A 14,067-nucleotide genomic window follows, 5' to 3' on the forward strand; every position below is an offset into this window, starting at 1 on the left:
TTCACCAGGTACAGCTGGTATCGTATAAAGCTCTTACGAGTGAGAACACGCAGCAGTGCTGGCTTAGGAAACGTACCCAACCCCTAATCACTCGCTCAGCCAATGAGAGCGACGCATGCTGAGCCAACCAGAACCCCACCCCCCATGATTCTATTACGATTTTTATAAAAAAAACAATCCATTGTTTTTTTTTATATTAGCGAGGTGAGAACTCACTGCCATGGTAGGAGGAGTACAGTATTATGCACAGCATGTCATACTTAATGAGGTTATTATAATTATTTTTTATTCATTAAATAATTTTTACCATCTGTATTATTGGTGCTTTTACCTATACTCCAATGAAGCCCTAATATATATTGGTCATCCGAAAGCAATAACGCTGACGGGAACACATCCTGATATATACAATAGTATAATAACCCATTTTTGCGCTGATTCGATAAGCACTCACTTCTTCAGGAAGCATACTGAGCGTTTAGCGAGGTCTGCCAGTACTGATAAAATAATTCGGTCCCAAAAGGCCATGGGGCAAATAGATTGTGTACAAAATACGTTTAATGACTAATCTATGCAGAAGGTGAATCATGTGCTTATCTTTACCGAAAGAACCAAGAACATGTGCTTATCTGTTTTGGTAAATAATTTACAGATCCTCACCAATACACTTCTGGACGAAGGTTCCACAACATCGTGTTGATCATTGAGGCTAGTTGGCCATACTTAGTTGCATGGGTCAGTGCAGGTTTGTGAAGGTAGAGTCCAGCACTGGTTCATATCTCAATCATTACGCAGCCCTCTAATCGTGTTGGAAGCAGGGGAGGGAGCCCAGCCTAGGCTGAGGCAAGGACACGCCAGTAACGTGGGGTAGTAACAGCAGCGTGGAAGGACGCGTCGCAAAACCTAGTTTTAATTTCTGGTAATTTTAGAGAGAACAGGGAGGTACTTATTGAGGTTGCGACTGGGAATTTGCAGAGTTAGGAGGTCCTTACATACTTGGCGGATTTGTTTTAAAGGAATCTTAAGATGAAGACAGCCCTGTGGTGGTCTCTAAACATATCCAGGGGAGATAAATTGGAGGTGATACAGAGGTTGCAATAATGTGTTGATATGGAGGCATCAAGGTCAAAGTGGGCAGCCAGGTGGTATAATGGAACAAGAGGCTAGGCGGTCAATGATTTCACAGGAGTCAACGATGGGGAGGATGGCAGCTTGGACTACATGAAGATGGAGCCGAGGTGAGACAATGTCTATTTATATAGAGGATTTTGTTTATTAAATCTTACTGGCGATGTTATCAATGTGACGGGCAAGATAACACCTAGATACCTGAAGTTATCGACCTGTTCAATGAGATGCGAGTCCAAAGACATAATGTGGCAGCAGGGAAAAATAGGTTTCGAGAAACTGGAAAACAATGTGACTTTGGTCTTAGCAGCATGGAATATTAATTTATAGAATCCATCACACGCCCTTTGCAGGATTCCATGCTCCAGACCAAGGCTGGCATCTCAGGCGAGTTCACCCGCATGAGGACGATGCTGGATGAGGACGAGAGGGCGGCTCTGGATCACGTGGATGTGAAGGGGCACGAGCTGCTGTCCCAGATCGAGGAGAACATTGCTCATTACGAGCACGAGATCAGCGAGCTCCAGGCAGCAGCCACACGCCTGCGCGCTCTGCAGGAGGAGAGGGACTCGCTCACGTTCCTGCAGGTAGAGCACTCACGGAGCCAGGGCGAGTGCCCCAGTTCACGTATATTCGTTGCGTTTGTAAACTTGGCAGATGCGTTGCAACACAAAACACAAGATAACGCCACTTCCATTGTCAAGACAACATATAGCCCATGGGTTCTGAAAGTAAATGTAGAGTCAAGTTCACCAACTTTGTATATTGTAATAAAAATATGAACTACCGCTGAATTTCAAAAGAATAAATATACGATTAACACACAAATCCCTTGAGTTAATTGGTTGGTAATCTATGCAGGCATTGGCATAAAAAATTGTAACCTCATCAACCTCTAATTTACATCAGATTGAGGCCACTTGACACTAAATTGAAATGATAAATTTTACCAAATGTATACCAACCATTAGTAATGCTGATAACGGAAAGGGATTTTAACATCAGGAAAGCCAGAATGAGTTATATTTCAGCACTGACATCTTATGAGTCTTAGAAAGTTTAAACCAATCCTGAAATTGCCTGCCTCAACAAATGTTAACCCTGCTAAACTATGGACTTTGGCAACGTAACACTCTAGGTGTAATTCACTCTCGCAGTGGATCATTATTTTAAATGTTGGTTCACAATCACTGCAACTCGATGTCAAGTGCCACAGACACCTTGCCATAATATCGGACACCAAGTGGCAACAATTTTAGAGGCCACACCTTGCTGATGAGAATAATTGAGTCATAACGAGTCCATGGCTTTGTCTTGATTACAACGAACGACACTGGGATATGCAAATGGATTAGCGCAGCCCAGCTCATCGCGTCTACCAATCATCGTCTGGTTAACGTAGCTGGAGGTGAACTGACTCGCGCCCCCTGTGTCTGACTCCTGCAGGTTCACCTGGAAGAGACAAACCGGTATGGACTCATGAACTCGCACAAATAAACACACGGAGTGACGCCTTGTGTGGAATATGGGCTGTGTGATGATAATGTGTGATGATGATGATGTATGATGATCATGCTGTGTGATGATGTTGTGTTATGTTGTGTGATGATGTGTGGCATGATGCTGTGTGAAATGATGCTGTGTAAGACAAGGGTTGTGTGCTGTGATGCTGTGCGCAATGTTGCCGTGTGTGATGATGCCGTGCGTGATGATGCTGTGAATGATGATGCTGTGTGTAATGATGCTGTGTAAGACACGGGCTGTGTGTGTCACTGCTGGTTCTGGTCTCACAGGAGAGACGCTCAAAAGGGAGCTCCACCCTCATTTCTCGACGAAGAAGACATCGCCACGATCAGCGCCCTGCAGGGAGCTGTGGTCAACCTGCTGGCATTCATGTGTGAGTTCCACGGACTCTTGACAAGTGTGCATGTCTGTTATTGTACATGTAATTGTGTCTTGTGTGTATGTTGCGGAGCGGTGGCATAGAGGTTAGCATGCTACAATATGAACCTAGCGACACAAATTCCATTCCCGTTCACAGCCCACACCAGTGACGATTTTCTAAACCGGTCATGGTCCTCCCCTAGGTCGACTCAGCCTCATGACTACCTGGTGTAGTGTGTTAAAACCGCCACTAGGGAGACAAAGGCGGCCTGACGTGGTGCTGGCCACCCACCCCCTCGTGTTCCATACCGGCCTTAAAGTGCCACTCGCTAACAATACTTGCCCCTCCAGCCTGTTTGTCTGTTTGTGTGCGAATGTCTACATGAGCGAGAGTGAGTATGGATGTGCAATGATGATGGGATGCTCTGAGCACTGAGCTACAAACATGGTCACCTACACGTGACTCACGGCCATGGCTATCATCAATGGTGAGTGGATTCAGAACCAATTCTGAGCCTCTCCCAGATGAACCCTTGGCTTAAACGAGTACCGGGTACATCCTGTAACCATCAGCACTGCGGACACAAAATCGGCCTGCAGAATTCATATGGTGAAATAGCTTTTATAACTACATCAATATAAATTTTAATAATGTTGTGGCTTGGCTCTCCAACACACCGGCGTGCTGTACTAGTGACGAATTGGCACGTTCTGTTTACGTGACAACCCTTACTAGTTGTCTGTGTCGGGTGTTGGCGGGTTTAACGACGCATTTATATATTTACGCGATCTAACCCCAAAAAACCTCTATTATGGATTATATAAACTTAGGGTTGATTGGTAATGCCCAAGGATCATACATCCAGACTAAGACACGTTGAAGATGTTTAGGCTTCATGTCAACAGCTTGATGCTCAGTCAAACTAAGGCATTTTTAGGATCCTTATGTTCCCCAGTTCATGGCTGAGGCTCACAGAGCGAGACTAAGGCATAATCTTGGTCAACCTTGTCTATCACTACACTGCACGTGCAAACATCAACTTTATGACTGTAATGTATTCATTAGACAATAATATATAGCACACACACGAGTGTATTTCACTATTACATAAGCTCCATTGATATTACACGCGTGTATTATCCAGTAAGGATGCTGTTGGCCAAAGTAACCATTGTAGCAGATGAACCTACGAGTATAAGTCTTCTCTGTAATGGATGTCATCATCAGACTCGAGCCAGACTACATCACCGTAGTGATGCGTAGAATTCATTGTTAATGATGTAGGCTCATATCCAGACTAAGGCAGCCTAAGGATTCTCATTATTCATTCATAATGCTTGAGGCTGCTATATCCCTACTAAGGCACCTTAAGGATTATTGGGGTTCTATGTAAATACCCGAGGCTCACAGAGCCGGACTAGGCTATCGTTGTGACCACGTGCATCACTGTGCAAACAGATACATTGCTATTGCCCATGTATTGCAATACCTCTACGCTCACATACAGCACACACACGAGTGTAAAGGAGTATTACATGAGCTATATTAACCCTACACGTGTGTATCATTGAGTGAGGATGCTATTGCTATTCTGCGTGTGAGTGTTTTACACAGATACACTATGGCTGATATTCTTAGGATTCATTTTTAGTGCTTGAGGCAGCGTGATACAGACTCAGACACAGTTAGGATTCTTAGGGTTCCGTGTTAAAGTCTGAAGCTCTCAGCATCAACGGCATTGAGTCTTTGACACACACAAGCTATGGCTGATATTATTAAGATTCATTACACTGTGTAATTAAAAAAATGTCCCTGGGCAGTAAGTGTTATTTTCTAATTGCGTATGCCTCAAAAGTACACAAAATGGCTATTATTTCCCACAAACTTTGCTTTTGTGACCAAGACAGTGATATTTTGAAATTTACAAATTTTCAATGGGAATTCCAGATAGATTCAGTGCTGAGTAGTAACTTGTAGTAACTTCTAGAACATTCAAGAACTTTCCAGTTATAAAAAAGTAGTATAAATACAGGACCCTTAAGCCCACCAGTTCAGTTTACAGTGGTACCTCGGTATGCGTCGTTAATTCGTTCCAGAAGGTAGGACTTATACCGAAAATGACGTAAACCAAGCAAATTTTTCCTATAAGAAATAAAGGAAAAGGAAATAATTCGTTCCAGAGTATAAGAAATTATATTTAATATGGCATAATATACATTAAGGGGGTTGTATAAAATAAGAATTAGACTTAACGTATTACTAAAATGCATACATAAATTCAAATAAATGCACACACGAGTGTACATCACTACACTATCATACACACACACACACGAGTGTACATCACTGCACTATCACACACGCAGTGTACATCACTACACTATCACACACACACACACGAGTGTACATCACTACACTAGCACACACACACACACGCGAGTGTACATCACTACACTATCACACACACGAGTGTACATCACTACACTATCACACACACGAGTGTACATCACTACACTATCACAAACACACACACGAGTGTACATCACTACACTATCACACACACACACACGAGTGTACATCACTACACTATCACACACACAGTGTACATCACTACACTATCACACACATACACGAGTGTACATCACTACACTATCACACACACAGTGTACATCACTACACTATCACACACACACACACGAGTGTACATCACTACACTATCACACACACACACACGAGTGTACATCACTACACTATCACACACACAGTGTACATCACTACACTATCACACACACACACGAGTGTACATCACTACACTAGCACACACACACACGCGAGTGTACATCACTACACTATCACACACACGAGTGTACATCACTACACTATCACACACACACACACACGAGTGTACATCACTACACTATCACACACACAAGTGTACATCACTACACTATCACAAACACACGAGTGTACATCACTACACTAATACACACACAGTGACACACACGAGTGTACATCACTACATTATCACACACACGAGTGTACATCACTACACTATCACAAACACACACACGAGTGTACATCACTACACTATCTCACACACACACACACGAGTGTACATCACTACACTATCACACACACACACGAGTGTACATCACTACACTATCACACACACACACACAAGAGTGTACATCACTATACTATCACACAAACGAGTGTACATCACTACACTATCACACACACACACGAGTGTACATCACTACACTATCACACACACACAAGAGTGTACATCACTACACTATCACACACACACACACACACACGAGTGTACATCACCACACTATCACACACACTAGTGTACATCACTACACTATCACACACACACACACGAGTGTACATCACTACACTATTACACACACACACGAGTGTACATCACTACACTATTACACACACACACACACGAGTGTACATCACTACACTATTACACACACACACACACACACGAGTGTACATCACTACACTATCACACACACACACACACACGAGTGAACATCACTACACTATCACACACACACACACGAGTGTACATCACTACACTATCACACACACACACACACGAGTGTACATCACTACACTATCACACACACACACACACGAGTGTACATCACTACACTATCACACACACACACACACGAGTGAACATCACTACACTATCACACACACACACACACGAGTGAACATCACTACACTATCACACACACACACGAGTGAACATCACTACACTATCACACACACACGAGTGAACATTACTACACTATCACACACACACGAGTGTACATCACTACACTATCACACACACACACGAGTGTACATCACTACACTATCACACACACGAGTGTACATCACTACACTATCACACACGAGTGTACATCACTACACTATCACACACGAGTGTACATCACTACACTATCACACACACACACACGAGTGAACATCACTACACTATCACACACACACGAGTGTACATCACTACACTATCACACACACACACACGAGTGTACATCACTACACTATTACACACACACACGAGTGTACATCACTACACTAACACACACACACACGAGTGTACATCACTACACAATCACACACACGAGTGTACATCACTACACTATCACACACACACACACGAGTACATCACTACACTATCACACACACACGAGTGTACATCACTACACTATCACACACACACACACGAGTGTACATCACTACACTATCTCACACACACACACGAGTGTACATCACTACACTATCACACACACACACGAGTGTACATCACTACACTATCACACACACACACGAGTGTACATCACTACACTATCACACACACACACACACGAGTGTACATCACTACACTATTACACACACACACACACACGAGTGTACATCACTGCACTATTACACACACACACACACACGAGTGTACATCACTACACTATGACATACACACACGAGTGTACATCACTACACTATCTCACACACACGAGTGTACATCACTACACTATCACACACGAGTGTACATCACTACACCATCACACACACACAGTGTACATCACTACACTATCACACACACGAGTGTACATCACTACACTATCACACACACACACGAGTGTACATCACTACACTATCACACACACACGAGTGTACATCACTACACTATCACACACACGAGTGGACATCACTACACTATCACACACACAGTGAACATCACTACACCATCACACACACACGAGTGTACATCACTACACTATCACACACACACAGTGTACATCACTACACTATCACACACACGAGTGGACATCACTACACTATCACACACACGAGTGTACATCACTACGCTATCACACACACACACGAGTGTACATCACTACACTATCACACACACACGAGTGTACATCACTACACTATCACACACACACGAGTGTACATCACTACACTATCACACACACACGAGTGTACATCACTACACCATCACACACACACACGAGTGTACATCACTACACTATCACACACACACACGAGTGTACATCACTACACTATCACACACACACATGAGTGTACATCACTACACTATCACACACACACACACGAGTGTACATCACTACACTATCACACACACACACACGAGTGTACATCACTACACTATCACACACACACACACACACGAGTGTACATCACTACACTATCACACACACGAGTGTACATTACTACACTATCACACACACCCACGAGTGTACATCACTACACTCACACACACACGAGTGTACATCACTACACTATTGTAATGCGGGCGTAAGCGACCTTCCGGATGTGACGTCACGGGGAGGTGGAGTCATGTGACGTGGGAGGAAGGTTCAGGTCCTTAAGCGGTGAAACCGGAAGGAGAAGGGAGTTCGTGGGAGACTGGAAAATGGTGAGGCCACGCAGGGCGAACCAAGGAGGGGTGGCACCGTCGGCCAGCGGTGGCCAAACCCGGAGACAGTAGTGGGCTACTGGAGGGGGTGAAGCTGCAGCGAGTACAGCCAGGGAGGCTGTGTAAGGGAGGCAGCGGTGAGGCTGCCAGGAGCTACGGGAGCGACAGAGAGAGACAGCAACGAGGCTGTCAGAGTCTACGGGAGTGACCCAGAGAGGAGGCTGCAGCGAGTACAGCCGGAGGGGCTGCGTGAGGGTAACAGCAGCGAGGCTGCTAAGGAGCTACGGGAGCGACGGAGACCAACAGCGGGGCTGTTGGCGGTGACGGGAGCGACAGCGGAGTCGGCACCGTGTGGAAGGAACCAAATAAAGGACAGCCGTGTGGGAAACAGAAACCGAACCAAATAAAGGACACCAAGCCAGATATCGTGGTCAAGTCTTTTATTACACTGGTGTCAGAAGTGGAACGGCATGTCGAAGCAAGTAAGAAAGAAAATTATTCCGGCGCAAGCATCGGCTTCTTCGTCCGACGACGAAGACCTCCCTCGAACGATGGATTCTGCTGGGGTGGTGGAGGAGAGCCCTGCTGAAGCGAGCGCGGGGTATGGAGTTGATGTCGCCGCGGGAGCGGGCCCGCCAACATCATCGGACGCTGATCCACGATGGCAGCAGATGGCGGAGCAACTGGAGGCACTCAATGACGTCCTGGCGCAGCTGTGTCATCTCGTCACGCCAAGGACGATGACGGAGGAAGCAGAAGGTGGTCCACGGGCCGCCACGTTGTCTGCCCTGCCGCCGCCATTAGCCACGCGGCACGAAGCCGCCATCTTGCGCGCTCCGCGGCGCGAAACCGCCATCTTGGCCACGCCGCGGGCCGACGCCATTTTGAATTTACCACCAGAGGAACCATCGTTGGAGGACGGCATGAAGAGGAGTCGGAGTCGCCATCTTACCACAGTTAAAGAATTCTCCATCGCGGGCGATTGGAGCGCTTTCGCCTGCAGATTCTTGGCGGCGGTACGTTCTGCAAGATGGACCGATGCTGAGGCCTTAGAAGTGTTGCCGACTCTACTGGATGATGAATCAGTTCGATTTTTCCGTTTCATAACGGACGAAAAGAAGAAGACTTTACGTGGAGTTTTTGAAGAAATGGCCGACGCTTACGAGGCACCTGACGATGCGCATTGGCGATTTGCTCAACGACAACGAGCGCCCGAGGAATCGCCCGTGGCATTCAGGGGTGCGGTGCTGGAGCTGGCCATGGCAGCATATCCAGAGACACCACCGGACCTGCTCGAGCCTCTCATCTTAGGTAAAATGCTTGAGCTGTCTCGGGATCTGGGGATCCCCATGCCTGTGTGTGGGCATGAGAAGCTCACTTCCCGGGCGGCAGCTAAATGTCTGGATGCGCAGTTTAACCTCCGTCGGTGGAAGCAAGTTGCGGTGTGGACGGGGGGGCCCGTCGCAGAGGGTGGCGCTCTGGGTTGGGACCCTACGAAGGCGGTCTACGTGCCGGATGAGAGGGGCCCTCAGGAGCTGACGGCCGCCTCTGCTCCATGGTCGGGACGCGGTGGGCCGGGCCCGCGCGCTACACTACCGGTACGGGGCCGTCGGGATGCAAGGCCTGCGCTTCGGCGCAACGATGTCGACTGCTTCCGCTGCGGGTGTAGGGGCCACTACGCCAAGGACTGCTGGGCCCGCGTCCCGGGTCCGCCGCAGCAGGAGGCCTCATCAACAGACAAGCCGACCAAAGAACCTCCGAAACAGGCAAGTCGGCACGCACCAGACACCCGGCAAGGCTTTGCACCTCACCCATCACCTTCGTTGTGCGATCCTAATGTTGTTGTTAAAGAAAGGCCATCGACGGGGCCTTGTCGCTCGGTGACGCAGTGGCGCAAATTGGCACGGAGAGTCGTCGCGGCCGCTACGGGTTCATCCACTGTACCGGGGTCTATACAAGGGGTGGACGTGCGCATTTTGGTCGACTCCGGAGCGTCCGCGACTATTATATCGCATGTCATTTTCCATCTGTTGGGCATCCCACCGGGGGCCGTGCGTCCGGTTTACGGGTCGTGCGTTCTGCGAACGGGGGTAGCATGGGTATCGTGGGCCAGGTGGATGCTAAAATATCTATCGGGGATGTGTCGGCCTCGGGCATTGTGTTAATCTCAAGATCTTTGGCGGTTCCTTGTTTATTAGGCACCGATTTTTTGGCTAAGATGCCCATTTTGATCAAAATTAATGAGAATTGCATTGAATTGCCGGGTGGCCGTCAAATCTCGTTTCTGCCGTCGCCCTGGGGGCGACCTGCTTCGGCCGCACAAGTGCAGGCGCTGTCCGTCGCATCTGTGGACATCCCACCTGGCTCACAGATGCTTATTCCCTTGCGGTATCGGAAGCCCCTGCCTGATCGGCTAGGAGCAGTTGGGGTCTTGTTGTCACCGTCCGCCACGATAACAACCGGGTTGGCGTTAGTTGGGGCACAGACCATCGTCCGGCCGGATCAATTACCGTTTTTACAGGTGCTTAATGCGGGTGTGGAAAACGTCCGTGTTCCGGCTGGTACGGTTGTGGCACATGCCAGTACGGCATTTGCGACTCAGGATTGTCTGCATAGCCGGGGAGTGGTTGCTGGTGTTTCCGAGCCAAGGGGTTCGGATAATCGATGGATTGCTGACTTATGTGACGGAAATTCTTCCCTGTCCATGGATCAACGTGGTGCGGTTCGTAAATTGTTATTGACGTATTCGGATGTGTTCAGCTCCGATGATTTGGATTTGGGGCGCACCTCGTTGCTTTACCATCATATTGATACGGGCGACGCTGCCCCTATTCGATTGAATTCGCATCGGATGAGTCCTGCTGAGCGAGAACACGTTCGGGGGGCAGTGGAAGACATGTTGGCTATGGACATTATATCGCCATCTAACAGCCCATGGGGCGCTCCTGTAGTTTTGGTTAAGAAAAAGGATGGCAAATTGCGATTTTGTGTTGATTTCCGGAAATTGAATAAGATATCGGTGGCAGATGCGTACTCCCTGCCGCGTATGGACGACTCCCTTGATGCATTGTCGGGGGCTAAGTTCTTTTCTACACTGGACCTCTCTTCGGGATTTTGGCAGCTTTCCCTTGACGAGTCCTCACAGGAGAAAACCGCATTCCGTACGCCGCAAGGGTTATTTCAATTTAACTGCCTTCCGATGGGATTGAATGCGGCCCCTGCTACATTTCAAAGGTTGATGGAGCTCGTTTTGATGGGGTTGCAGTGGGAGACATGTCTTATATATTTGGACGATATTATTGTCTTCAGCCGCACATTTGATGAACATTTAAGGCGGCTGGAGACAGTGTTCACGAGGATGCGCTCTGCGAATTTGAAATTCAAACCAAAGAAATGCCACCTACTGCAACGGTCCGTCCGTTATTTGGGGCACATTGTGAGTGCTGAGGGGGTGTCCACGGATCCGGAAAAGACGGCGTGCGTCCGGGATTGGCCGACTCCGGCCACCGTGGGGGATGTTCGTCGGTTTTTGGGATTTGCCTCGTATTATCGAAGATTTGTGCCGAATTTTGCGACAATCGCGAGGCCCTTGCATCTCCTTACGGGTAAAGGACGAAAGTTTGCTTGGGGACAGCCGGAAGAGGCGGCCTTTCGGAGTCTGCGCGATCTATTGGCTATGGCCCCAACATTGGATTATCCCGATTTCGATCACCCATTCATTCTTGATACGGACGCGAGTGACACAGGTATTGGTGCGGTATTATCTCAGTCTAAAGGGGGTGTAGAGCGCGTCATGGCGTATGGTAGCCGGGTCTTGTCTCCCGCGGAAACCCGCTACTGTGTCACTCGCAGAGAACTTCTGGCTGTTGTTTTTTTCCTATGGCAATTTCGACCGTACCTTTACGGTCGTTCCTTTATTGTGCGTACGGATCATGCGGCCTTGCAATATGCACTTAAAATGGACCAGCCATCCGGCCAGTTGGCGCGTTGGTTGAACACGCTGCAGGAATTTTCCTTCCAAATTCACCATCGGAAGGGGGTGCGCCATGCGAACGCAGACGCACTTTGCGTCGGGGACGCATAGGTGTTCGCCGATTCTACCCCCCCCCCCTCAGCCGCTTGCGTTGGCCGTCGAGAAGTCGGATGCTCCGATGGAACCGGGACCGACTGACGGGGTTTTGAATCTGCCGCGGTCTGTGTGGATTCGGGAACAGATGATGGATGAGTCGTTGTTGTCCTTGCGGAAGCGGTCTGCGGGGGATAATGGGAGTCCGAGTACGGCTGTGGGGCTGGAAACCACTCTCCGAGATGGTCTGCTTATGTGGAGGGAACGGTTCCAGGAACGCTGGCGTCTGGTGGTACCAACGTCCCTGCGATACGAGTTGATTAGAACTCTCCATTGTGACACGCTCTTACATCTAGGTGTGCAGAAGACCTTGTTGACGTTGCAACGTCATTATTTTTGGCACGGCATGGCGACAGATGTCGTAGGGCACGTGCGCGCGTGCCCTGATTGCGCCCGACGTAAGCCGCCTAAACATCCTTACGTGCCGCCTATCCAGTCAATTCAGGTGTCTCGGGTTAATGAATTGGTGGCACTGGACATATTGGGACCTTTCCCACCATCGGCGAGGGGTAATACATATTTGCTGGTTGGGGTTGAGTACCTCTCCCGTTGGCCGATGGCCTGGCCGTTGCCCGACCAGTCGGCCGCGGCCATTACCGACGCCTTTTTGTTTGGGTACATTATGGACAAGGGGGCGCCTGAGAGACTCCTCACGGACCAGGGCCGAAATTTCTCTTCTAAATTATTGGCGGAAGTGTGCGCGGGCCTTGGGACTAAGAAAGTACGGACATCCCCATACCATCCGCAGACGAATGGTATGGTTGAGCGGCTAAACAGGACATTGTCTGCCATGCTTTGCCATACTGTGAGTGAACAACAATCAGATTGGGATCTGCACATCCCTGGGGTCCTTTCGGCAAACCGGATGACGCCTCATGCGGCTACAGGTTATTCGCCGTTTTACCTTATGTATGGTCGGGAAAACGTGCCGCCGATGGATGTGCAATTGGGAACCGGGGTGAGAGGACCTCGTAAACCACTCCCTGAGTACATTCATGACACGGTTCGCCGGGTCACGGAGGCGCGGGAGAATGCCCGCGTGGCTACGGCCAAAGCCCAGGCCCGGAACGAGCGGTATGCTCGACGTTCCAAGGGGGAGTGCCCCTGGAAGGTTGGGGACCTGGCCTGGCTCCATTGTCCGCAGGTACGGCCGGGAACCTCTCATAAATTGCACAAACCTTGGCGAGGGCCCGTCCGCCTCATCGAGGTTCCCAACCCACAGTCAGCACGCGTTCAGATTGGATCTCGCCGCTGGTTTGTTCATACGTCGCGCTTGAAACCATATGTTGCTCCCCTACATGATGCGTCATCTCCCAATGTTGCCTTGCCGGGGTCTGTTGCTGCCGACTCTCCCCTGCCTGCGTCCATTGATCTTGCTAGAGCGCCTGTCGTACCTGTTCCAGACAGACCGGCCGTGACACCGCGGGTGACGAGGGGCCCTGCTCGGAGGGCGCCTGCCAG

General features: G+C 48.8%; 1 protein-coding gene across 1 annotated transcript in view; it reads left to right on the top strand.

Moving 5' to 3' along the window:
• The window catches only part of LOC144733060 (E3 ubiquitin-protein ligase TRIM11-like), a 98,474-nt gene that overhangs the window by 7,345 nt on the left and 77,062 nt on the right, over window positions 1–14,067 (top strand). The window contains exons 3-5 of the mRNA XM_078614797.1: window positions 1,482–1,715; window positions 2,575–2,597; window positions 2,922–3,025. Coding sequence (XP_078470923.1) covers window positions 1,482–1,715; window positions 2,575–2,597; window positions 2,922–3,025 — 361 coding nt within the window. The remainder of the gene's footprint in view (window positions 1–1,481; window positions 1,716–2,574; window positions 2,598–2,921; window positions 3,026–14,067) is intronic.

This window comes from Lampetra planeri, chromosome 45, assembly GCF_965212315.1.
Source record: "Lampetra planeri chromosome 45, kcLamPlan1.2.h2, whole genome shotgun sequence".
Lineage (NCBI taxonomy): Eukaryota > Metazoa > Chordata > Hyperoartia > Petromyzontiformes > Petromyzontidae > Lampetra > Lampetra planeri.